This window comes from Scomber scombrus, chromosome 12, assembly GCF_963691925.1.
Source record: "Scomber scombrus chromosome 12, fScoSco1.1, whole genome shotgun sequence".
NCBI lineage: Eukaryota > Metazoa > Chordata > Actinopteri > Scombriformes > Scombridae > Scomber > Scomber scombrus.
Window position 1 is genome coordinate 2,041,601 of NC_084981.1, and position 12,246 is coordinate 2,053,846.

The window sequence follows — 12,246 nt, forward strand, 5'->3', positions numbered from 1 at the left end:
GTGGAAAGCACTCAATTATATGGGTCTAATGAGGTTAGGGATGGACATTAGGTATCAGGCTCAATCTAAACTGTCCCGTTTTAATCGGATTATAGGCTCCTGCTTCCTGGGTCTGACTTGCCTGGCTGACTAGGCAAGGTAGAGCTGAGGCATCTCAACACATGGTCCTTCAGTGACCCGGCTTCTGTTTCTGTGCCCTCTTTGTTCAGGCAGTCCAGAGAGAACTTTTACATTTTCCCGGAGTTGGAGGAAACTTTTTTTCTTCCCCTCCTTTACGCAAAAAAAAAGAGACAACACTTCCTTTCCCAGAACAATTTATCTCTCTGCTTGACAAGACTCCCTGCTATATTTACCCAACTAAAATTGCAGATGATATACTTCCAGCTGCACTACTCTCCAGCTCTATGGCACATGGTGCTGTCAATCACACCGACTAGAACAGAACAGAAACCCTCAGCCAGAGAGAGAGAGAGCGAGAGAGAGAGAGAGAGAGAGATGGAGAGAAGGAAAGAAAATAAGAGAAGGGCTGAGAAATCTTGTGGGGACTAATTCATATTTCCTTTGCTGGTTGGCTTTTGTTGTTAGAGGGAGCGGAGATACACATTAGAGTGAATGGAATTACTGGCCTTTCATTAAGCAGACAGCTGGGCCGCTGCGAAGCCTCAGAGCAGCAGCACAACACGGCCCACCCGCAAGATTTTCTACCAAAATATTGCTGTGTTTCTGTGTGAGAGGCACAGACAGAGAGATGTAATAGGTTGTTATGCTGCTGCAAAAAAAAACATAAATTGATCAGTATGTCGAGCACAGAATTCGGCTCTACTGAGGTTTTTTTATCTCCATTTTGACTCTCATCAGGGTAAGGATGAAACATTTGAGAGGCCAGGTGCACATGGGATTCAGGCTTAAGGATGCAACAAGGCCTTCAAACATCCTTGACATGGACTCATTACTTCATGCAAATGTCCAAAAAAGAAGCTGAATTTTTTTTTTTTTTATTATTATTTGACTTCTATGCAAGTTGAGCACAATAGCTGTGATGGAATCAGTGGAAGTGACAGTAACAGAGGAATATAGGTGTTTGATGATATCCAGGCAGAAGAGAAAGGGTTACATAGAGAGAGAGGAAAAGTAAAGACGAGGGTTAACTAGAGCGGTGGATTCCTCGGCCAGCAGCGCCTGTCCATCTTACAGGGGCAGAGGCATTCCCTGGAGGGAGGCAGCAGCGGCGGTGGTGGTGGGTGGGGGGGCTCAGGCTGTGTAGCTCCATGTGTTGAATCTTTCCCATTGCTTACAACTAGAGCTGAGGAGCCAGAGGAGCTGCCAGGACTCTCATTGCAAAGGCATGACAACATGCAGGATTGTCCTCAGAGTCAGCTTGATTCTATCAGTAAGGAAGGGGGGAGGGAGTGGGGTGGGGGGGCACCACTGCATCCCCACACTTAGACTCACAAATGATCAGTCACCACATCTAGTGCTAGAGGCCTTGTTCAAACTTGACCCATAAACCCTACGCAGAGCTCACAGGTCTGTGCTTAAGGGGATGCACTCTGTCTGGATGCCGAGAATATGTCACTAATACACAGTGCAGACAGTCTGTTCAGCCTTTAACAGTTCATAACACACAGAATATCTATGTGCAGACACCAAAACAACAACACAAAGCTTATTTCCCCATACAGCTGTCCTACAATATCCGAAGTCACATAAAACGTTTAGAACACAGGCTGCACACTGAAACCTTCAGTGTTGAAATGGGTTGAAAAGGGTTCAACCTGTCATCTGCAGGTTAGAAATCAGCCCTGAAAAGTTTGGGCCAGTGCAGACGTAGAGTTGATGATTTGGGACTTCTCTACCTCATCAAATTTACAGCCCCGAGCTAATGGCAGCTACAGCGGTGCTGACCTGCTGGAGCAGAGCTGCAGAGCTGTGGTCGGGCATGTTCAGTAAAAGCTCAAGTTACATTGCAATTTAATTTTTTAAGAAATATGTTAGCAGCTGATATCTGCAGGAACAGACAGCCAGAGAGATAAAGAGCTACAGGACGAAATGTGAAATGACTTCTGTCCTGTTTAAATGTTGTTGCACTGTTTGTCTTCAAATGATTATTGCATGTCGCTGCTTAGCTACTTCTGCCCTCCTGCCTCACAAAGCCATGCTCCCCCCTCCCCTCTTCCCCTATCCTCAGCCCCATGTCCACTTTTTAGCATTTTTTCAAAATGATGCGGTGGGTGGAGTTAGGCTCAGACCTGGGGGTGAAGTTACACTTTAATGCCTATAGTTTTGCAGCAGCTACAGAAATCACTTGGTACATTTGTTGAAGCTTCCTATATGTGAGGACTGCCTTCCTACATGTGCATCATCAGTGGAGGAGCCCCTGGTTACAAAGTTCTACATACAGTTGTTTCAAAATGCAAACTGTAATGGAAGTAGAGTAAAGGGTGATTGAAAAGGGAGACTGTGCAGAACGCCACATACTCTGTTTCTACCCCCACACCCCCACTACTCTCTTCCTCTACTGCAACCCACTGTGATATTACTCAACTATGATTAAGATAAACTTTGATTTTGATGTTTGCACATCTTATACAGCCTTTTAGGTAAAACATGAGACTAGGTAGGCTGTTATAACAGACCGCATTACGTCATAATAGTTGTCAAAAGAGTTAATTATATGTAATAAAAGGCCATTTCACATTATGTTATAATAGATAATTCAATGTTATAACATTCACATTATTTCACATTATGTAATAACAAGCCATTTCATATTATGTTTTAATAGTTAATTAAATGTCATAAAAGGCCATTTCACATCATGCTACATTAGTTCATTAAATGTTATAACAAGCCATTTCACTATTTCTAGGTAAGGGGAAAATTATCTGTAATAATGTTGAGCATTCTTAATATTTTAAACAAATGAGTTCAGGTACTTTTTTCATAGGACACTTACACTGTATGTAAGATTTGCCTCCAGATAACATTTACCATCATTCTCTTCTCATAATAAGAACTATTTTACAGAAGATTAACAGCAATACCGGGGCACCTTGGAACTTCTTAAAATGACTCAATGCAGAAAACCTCTGTAGGATGTTGAGAAATAATATTGACATGTGTGAAAGGCCAAGATGTTCTTCAGTGGAAATTTACTGAGCACACCTGATTAAATATCTTCTTACAGCTGAGGAAAAAAAGGGGACGAGGCGATCCCGAGTATGTTCAAATTCATAGTCCTAACTTCCTGAGGTTTATTCAAATAATTTTTGGAGGGCAGAAAAAAGAGTGAGTGATCTTTCCTTAACAGTGGCAGAATCAGACATGCTTCCACTCCTTACCTGCTTTGTACAGTTCAGACAAACTGGTGAGTTGTGGTTCAGTTTGTTTACGGTGACATGAAAGTTGTCAAACATCTTGACCTGAAATGCTCAAACTGGTACTAATCCTGTGACCTTACGACCTACACACCTACAGTACATCCCCACAGCCCCCACATACCTTTTATGCTGTTGAGTGTTTCCTTGAGCAGGCCAAAGCTGTTCAGCAGTGGGTCTTGTTCTTCGTCCTGAGTGAAGAGAAAAACATGATCAGAAATAATGGAGGCATAGATCACAATTATACATCCATGATCACAACTTGCTGTTCAGAATAGTTGGATCTACTTTGTTGAGTCAGGCTTCGTTCAGTTAAATGTGCGCTACAAAATTAACTTTTTCTTGTCATAAGTAGGCCTGTCACAATAATGATGTTATCGACTTATAAAACATAATTATCTACATGTCTATATATGGAATCATCGTATGATACATGGACATGACCTTTGACCTCAATATTACCACACTTCACATTAGCAGCTAAGACTCTATTCATGTCACATTGGCTAAACAAGTAGTGTCCTCCATTCCTCACTGTGTACGTCCTGAGTGGAGACTGTAGAAGAATTAAAGGTAAATAACTCTGTGCCCAATAGGGGTGTGACGAGATCTCGCAAGACCAAAGCGTGACGATATTTCTCGTCAAAGTGAATATTGTCTCGCGAAGCTATAATTCAGGAGCGCACCAAAAAAAAAAAAGCCTAATGATGCAAAAAGTAAAATGAGTCACACTACCAAATTATAACACAATTTATATGTTGTTCTACTTGTGTATTTATGTGATACCGAATTTGTGCAATTTACTTTTATTGCTGTGTTTTTTTATTAGCAATATGTTATAATTTGTGATAATTGGATTCTTTATATATTAGAATTGTTTCTACTCTATATCATTTACTTTTTGGTATTTGTGATTGTATCTAACTTTTGTATTAGGGCCGGGACTCGATTTAAAAAAAATTAATCTAATTAATTACAGAATTTGTAATTAATTAATCGAAATTAATCGCATTTTAATTGCATATAAATATTTGACCTGAGAACAGTGAGAAGTATTTTTTTCACATGGCTTTTTAGTATACCATTGAATAATGACTGAATACATAAGCTTAAGCAGCAAAAATATTGTTTATTTTTGTTCAAGTCCAACAGACCAGTGCAATTTTTGCCATTAAGTGTAGCAATAGCATATTTAGAAATATAGTACATTTCAGAAATTAGCTAGCTACCACACTAGCGTCCACGCTAGCTGCTATATGTTTTGCATTGAGGTGATACTTGAGGCTCGATGTGCTGCGGTGATATGCGAATTCCTTGTTGCATAGCTTGCATACAACCATGCTCTCATCGACACTTTCATCCGTTCGTTTTTTGTAACACAATGTCCCATCCACGGAGCCAACCAAAGCAGTCTCATCAGCTACTTTGTTCATGTTCACTGTGGTTTGTTGTTGTCTGAACTACGCTAGTTAGTGCTCCAGTATAATCGGTCCGCCTGAAACTCATCCAGTGAGAAACGTTCCGCGGTGCAAAAATAAGTGTGATTAAAATGCGTCAATTTTTTTAACGCGTTAATTATTGTGTAATTAATTAATCTTAATTAACACGTTAAAGTCCCGGCCCTATTTTGTATTTATGATTGTTATTTCCATTAATACCAAAATTCTCCATTTATAAAATATGATGGGCCCTATGGGCATATGATAATTATATATTTAGAAAGTAGAACAGAAGTGATTCATTACATGATGATTAGTCAAATGCACCTGCATTATTTCCATTTTGTGAATTTCAAATAAAAGAACAGTTTTCTTAAAAATATAGTTAAAATCTCTTATCGTCTCGATCTTGTGAACCCAATATTGTGTCTTGTCTCGTCTCGTGTATCGTCACACCCCTAGTCCCCAACCATAATGGCTAGGGGAGTCACGATCTCGATTGTAAGTCGGATATCAATCAAAATGACATCACGATCTCGACCTTGGAAATCAAAGGAGGAATCGTGGATGTAGCCACGCTCCCAATGTCACGTCCCGCAGGCGAGTCAAGAGGGAAAAAAACACAGACGTGTTGAAATGCAGCAAGTCAACATTACCTCCTCTAACTTAACCTGAAATCACCAGTGTGGAAATATTTTGCGTTACCCGTGAGTTATGTCAACAATATTTGCATTTCGATAAGAAAACCACAGTTTGTAAGCTATGGTATGTGCGTGTAGCATACATGTCCACAGGCAACATGACAAATATGGCGGGATATCTCCGCAGGCATCATAAAGAAGTAGACTTAACCATGAGAACAACACCGTTAACACTGGCAACTCTTCCGTCCCCATTTGGAGCTAAACTTCAACAAAATTAAACTCACGCTAAAGCAATAACTAGCGCTATAGGGGTATTTGTAGCATCAGAGATGCTACTGTTAGAATATAGTTTGTTAAGACACTTAGCTAATTGTTCAGTGATGTCTATTGACACGGCTGTTTTCATTTAGTTTTTGTTTTGTTGTGAACTTGAATATCATCTAATATGAAGAGTGCTAACTGCAGTTACAAAAGGGTCACTAGATGATTCTTCTGTTTACAGTAAGTTTCCAATTGACAGCTGAAACAAGTTATTGTTACATTATATTGTTAATAAATTATTTAATTTTGACAGTAAGGTACATTGCAAATAACTGATGGGGATTATATCACTCATGACTAGTCTAAAAATGGCATAGGCAAAATCGAAAATTAAATCGAATCGAGGATTTGGAGAATCGTGACACTGCTAATAATGGCAGTCTGTGTTTTTACAGAAGTGTAGCCCCTACTCTCTAATCCCACAATATATCGTCCAACAAAAGTAGTTATCATGACAGGTCTAAACATAAGTACAGTAATTATAACCTTCTGGACGATTAACAAATGTATGTATCCATCTGAATGCATCTTTTATGTATCTACAGAATATGTTTGTACAGGACTATCACACTCATTACCTTTTCTACTTATCATATGATATCTGATATCTATCACCTTAATCATTTTTGCTGACTTCAATATTGCCCTTTGTGTCTACATGCATGTTTGTTTACATGAGAATGCCAGAGAGCAGGAGCCTGTTTCAGAAAGCAGATTTAGTGAAACCTTTGAGTTAGTTGACTCAGAGTTGAAGGAAACTCTGGTTTTTCGGTTTCACAAAGCCAGTTCAGCTTAAACCTGAGTCAGTTACCCTGGCAAAAAACTCTTTTGAAGCAGAAATACTAAGCAGAAATCTCCATCAGAGGGTGATCAGACCCCGCTGGGATGTTTTATCATTCTCTGATGATGTTTTGTTTGAGTGTTTCCATTTTTCTGTACAATTGATCATTTATCTGAACAATATTCTCAGCCCTCGTATCGTCTGTACGACACATCGTGGACATGCGCTCAGTTCAGAACAAAGTCTTTGGGGGTTTGTTTGCCAATGGCAGTTTTATATGCAACATTGGTGACGCTGAGGATGTTTCCAAGGCAACCGACTGTCAGGCTGACACACTTGAAGGGTCTTGATAGCTAAGTGGGATGGCTGAAAAACTGACTTTTGTTTTTGCTTCGAAGATTTCACTAACTACTGAAATATATCACATGTTGAATGTAGCCACTAAATGCTGTTTAATAAGGGAGGGCAGGCTAAACAACACCACAATTGCTTGTAATGAAATTATACCTTACTTGTTTGAGCTAGATTTTTATATTTCAACTTCAGTTGCTGCCAAGTACGCCTACATTTTATACCTGTGTTGGGGTCTGCATGAATATTTAATGCACCGCGCACACACACACGCACGCACGCACAGAATATAAATGTTGAATAAGTCGACCACTCGAGACAAAATGTTTCTTTGTTTTTCATTAATACTCACACATTGACTCGGTTAGTAATTTTCTGCCACACCAACTCATGTTCTTTAGCTGCTGCTACTGTATTGCTTTTTTTCTTAAATATATACTCATTATCTGCATGCATTCATTAATATTTCTAACTCCACTGGGGAGAAGTCGGAGGACTGAGCCCTTTGTTTCCTGTTGCCATGGTGAATCATGTTATCTGTTCTGAAACCTAAAACTCTGAGTTTGACAGCTCAGAGTTAGTCAACCCAGAGTTCAGGTTTTAACTCAGAGTTTGTTAAACCTGCTTCCTAAACAGGCCCCAGGTGTGTGACAGTGAGGTTGGTGCTGGTGACAGGAGCAGCAGCACAGAGTAAGAGGTTAGCAGTATAGGTGTGAGCACAGCAGTGCAGTGTGTGTCCAGTCTAGAGTATTTCTCAGTGAATAAATATTAAACCTCCACAAGACACAAGTTCCGTGTCTTTCTTGTCACCTGCTGATTAAAATGAAGGGGGGTTAGCCCTGAAGTTAGCGACAATGGGTTAGCCTAATCTGACCAGGCTTACTTAAGGTGGTCTGACCTTTAAACTGGACCAGCTATTCTCATTTTAGTGACTATCTCAGCTTCTCCTAAACTGAGAGTGGAGAAATGTCTGGCTTCAGAGTGTCTTCTGAATTTTGCTGCTGTACTGCTCGAGAATTTGTTTTTGTTTTCTTTTTAAGACAAACAGAAAAGGACTTATGTTCTATCAACTGTTTAATACATAAAATCCTTTTTTGTAAGCATCACACTCACCCAAACAAATAAAAATGTCTCCTGACATTTTAGCAACCCAAAACTCTTCATGACCACTAGAATATAAGCTGGGGGTGCGTCGGCTATATATATAGACTGCAGGTGTGTTGTGGTGTAAGTGAATAAAGTGAGGCTAGGAGGGACCTCCCAAATATGTAAGCATGATATTTGAACCAGTGTTACCATGTTAACCACAACTGAGGCATAAAATACTCTTAAAATGACAATAATATCATTTATTGCAATTATTTCTGGGACAATATATGGTTTCACAGAAGCTGTTATGGTGTCCAACATGTTGACACCTGAGAGACATGATACTGTGTTATAACTCAGCACCACATTACAGAAGATCTCAACCCCTGTAGACTGTGTGAGAACAATGTTTTTAAAACCTGCTGGTGACATCATTGCAATCACTGATTGAATTGGCTGAGATGAAATTAGAAGAACCTGAGAACCTCTGCATGAGAGTTATGATATAATATCCATCTATTCTAGGAGATACACAGAGGTCAGGAACCTGGTTGTGACCAAATATCTCAAATTTCAAAAGTAAAAGGAATAAAGCAGTTACTATTGTTGATGCTGTATAAAAATATATTATCATTTCCATCAGATAATCACAATGACTTCTAATTAACCATGTTGTTGTTGCAGATGGAGTTTCCCCAACTGACCTGTTAAGTTAAGGCTTACTCTATATACACTGGAGCTCTTAATGTGTCGAAAACTTTGGATGTTTTCCTTCTGCAGTGATGATAATGCAAAAGGTTTTAGAGCTGATAGATGACTGTTTGGATCCACTGACCCATACAATGGGACCCTGATCCTACCTGATTAGACTGAATTGATTAGGCTGGATGTACTTGGGTCAAGTTTCATATAGCATGAATGGAGTGTACCTGTGCAGAGCTCTATTAAACACATCAGCTTGTTCACACCTTTACTAAATGTAACCTTAAAGCTGTTCCAAAAAAAAGTATAGTTGTTGTGTTTAACTTGCCAGTGGAGTGTGAGTGTTCCATCTGGAGTTCCTCTTGATGGCCCCGACTACGGTACCGATTTCACCCTGGACGATGTAGATATTCTTGTCCACCATGCTGCTTTCTGACAGGGAGAAATACAGAAGAGAAGGTTGATTTTGGCAGAAACACAATAATTCAAATAATATAACTAATAGTCACTTTATATAACTGTGCTATAACTGTCATATCAAGATATTGTGATTCAAGGTTGTCATATCTAAATGAATGACAATAAGATATATCATCATAATTTACCTTTCTAAACAGTAAAGGATAAAAAACATGAGATCAATTTGTTAATATGTGATTTGAACACTTTCATAATTGTAAATAATTGCAAAATAATAAATTGTCTTTGTGAACAATGTAACAAATCAATGAGCAGGACTGCTTAATGCAGAATTTTTTGGAATAATGTAATCAAGTACCTTGATTGGTCAGGTATTAACAATGTAAATATTTAGTAATAAAAATAATAATAATAATAATAATACACTTTATTTATAGAGCACCTTTCATACAAGGGATGTAGGTTAAAGTGCTCTACATAAAAACATAAAAATACAATAAAACAACAGGAAATAAACAAATAAAAGAATTACATTTAAAAAAATGTCACAATTTATAACAAATTAATAAATATGTAGCCAGTTGTCAGGGAGGTTGTCAATGCATTGATTCATTTATGGATAGAAAATTAATCTGCAACTATGTTGATACTGAAAAAGTGCCTGTTGCAGCTTCTCTCCTCTGTGTCATACATGACAGTAAACGCAACATCTAGGACTGCTGATCAGACAAAATGAGACATCTGAATGCATCTCTTTTGGTTGTCGGGAATTATATCATTATTAGTGACATTACAAAGACTAAATAATGAAGGGAATCATCAAGAAAATAATCAGCAGATTGATCATTAATGAAAATAATTGTAAGTACATGCAATAAACACACCACAGAGCACATAACCATTAAACAACACAGAGTCATAGTGTTTGTCAATGCAAACATATTTTGTGAACTAGGGCTGGGCAATATGGATAAAATCAAATATTACGATATTTTTGACCAAATACTTCGACATCGATGTCACAACAATATTGTAGGGATGACTATTGTTGCTTTCACAAAATATTTACACAATGAGATTATTGATAAATAATCATCACCAATGTGGATATAATGACTAAGTGGGTAAAAGCCAAATAATAGAGCAGCTAGAACAGTTCAGAAAGTTACATATTTTTACAGTAAAGCCGCATTTAAAACCAGGAAAAGACACTTCTATCAAGATATTACAATATCCAAATTCTAAAATGATATCTACTCTCATATCACGATAGATATAATATCGATATATTGTCCAGCCCTAGTATGAACTTTTGACTAAATAAATCCAATATATTAATCTGACACGCTGCCAACAGTATGTGAAAATGAATCAGTCAAGCTTAAAGCCAAACTCAGAGCTCTCAGCCTCAAATGAATAGAATCTATGAAGCAGACAGAACATTTCCATGTCTACATGGACAATACCTGAAACCAATATGGATAACCAAACACAATCTAAACTGCATGGTGTTCATATTTGACAAGCACTGGATATCAAAATTGGTGGATTAACCTTTTTTTGTCCCGGGGAAGCCCTGTCAGATAATACACTGACTTTACATTGAGATACAGTACATGACTATAGAGGCCACAATGGTTTAAATTCATGTAAAGCTGCCTATTCAAAACACTAAGAGGATGAAGTTATGATAAGATGTTGGGACAGGATGATGATGTTATCCCAGCTGATAAGACTGTCATATATCAGTGATGTTGAGTGTCTGTTGATACAAAGTCCTCCTCTAATGATTTCCAATAGAATACAGCTGCATAGCACACAGTAGCTACTCAGTTTAGGGGTCAAACATGTTTGACAGTTAAACAGCTCTGTATTTAAAAAAAATAAAAGAAGTGCCTGCATCACAGCCTTACTGCTAATTCAATGCATTCCAATTAAATCAGTAAAGTTACTGACACTGACATGTGACAGTGTGCTTTAAAATGCATTTTTTCCATTAAGCCCAAACCCAGTGTAACTGCCTGCTGTCTCACTAGGCTACTTTGTTGAGCAGGAATAGGTGAATTGGTTCCACTGGTTCCACAGGTTTTCCTGTTGTCTGACTGGATACCACAGAGGAAAAAGAAAGGTCCTCTCCCAACCTCAGTATGACGTGTATAAAAGGGTGAAAACAAACAGGTAAACTATGGGATATATGTGCATCTCTCCTTTAAAGCGAGGAAACATCCATCACCATGGATACTGATGCTTCCCTGCATGACATCCCTAAAACGATCAACATGTGCTGTAAAAATCAGTATGAATGGAGCTGGGACAAAGTCAGGGAAATGTTCTATGATCACAATTTTCTAATTTTCTAGGATAATAATAATAACAAGAAGAAGAAGAAGAAGATGCGGTGCACATTTACTCCACATTAACTGGACTGGGAGATAATAGGTGAAAGGTTGAAGGTGTCAGGAGCAGACAGGAGGATTCATTTCATGAGCCACAGCCGTCTCAGCATGATGTATTCAGGGTACTACGGCCAGTTCTCACCATTTGGGACCAGATTAGTAGACCTGCAGGATTTACACCTTCCACAGATTCTTTGGGTGATTTAAATATTCTGTCAAAATAAAACTCTTGGAAGTTAGGCAGAGTTGTCATCAGTTCAGTATCCTCAAAGAGTTACAGAGAGAGTAACATATATTTCTACTTTATTAAAGAGATTAAAAGCACACCTGTGGATAGCATCACCACAACACTAGAGAGATAACACACAAAGTTGTGTCAGGGGGCTTTATCATGTCACATATGACATGTTTTCCCTTAGATCACTTTAGTGCCTTGAAGGACAGGTTCACAATTTTTCAAGTGTGTAAACCATCAGTCAGGTGTCCATATGAACATTAAAGAGGTTTTTCTCACTGTAATCATTCCTCCTGTTCATACTGACTATTAAATGATCTCCTTCAAATCTGTTTTCAATAGAAGTGATGGAGGACAAAAACAACAGTTTGTCAACACAGTCATTTAAAAGTAGATGTGAAGTTTATATGAGTCTTCAGCAGTCTGAGTTAGTCATATCATGTAGATATGTCTTCTAGTCTTCTTAGCAGTCTTCTTAGCATCAAACTCCC

At 38.4% G+C, this 12,246-nt stretch overlaps 1 protein-coding gene across 2 annotated transcripts in view; it reads right to left on the reverse strand.

The window, feature by feature from the left end:
* The window catches only part of gbf1 (golgi brefeldin A resistant guanine nucleotide exchange factor 1), a 96,127-nt gene that overhangs the window by 82,448 nt on the left and 1,433 nt on the right, over positions 1-12,246 (reverse strand). For both annotated transcript variants that reach the window (XM_062430195.1, XM_062430194.1), the window contains exons 2-3: positions 9,033-9,136; positions 3,502-3,568 (exon numbers count right to left, since the gene is read on the reverse strand). In XM_062430195.1, the coding sequence (XP_062286179.1) occupies positions 3,502-3,568; positions 9,033-9,128 (163 nt within the window). In that variant the 5' untranslated portion in view covers positions 9,129-9,136. The remainder of the gene's footprint in view (positions 1-3,501; positions 3,569-9,032; positions 9,137-12,246) is intronic.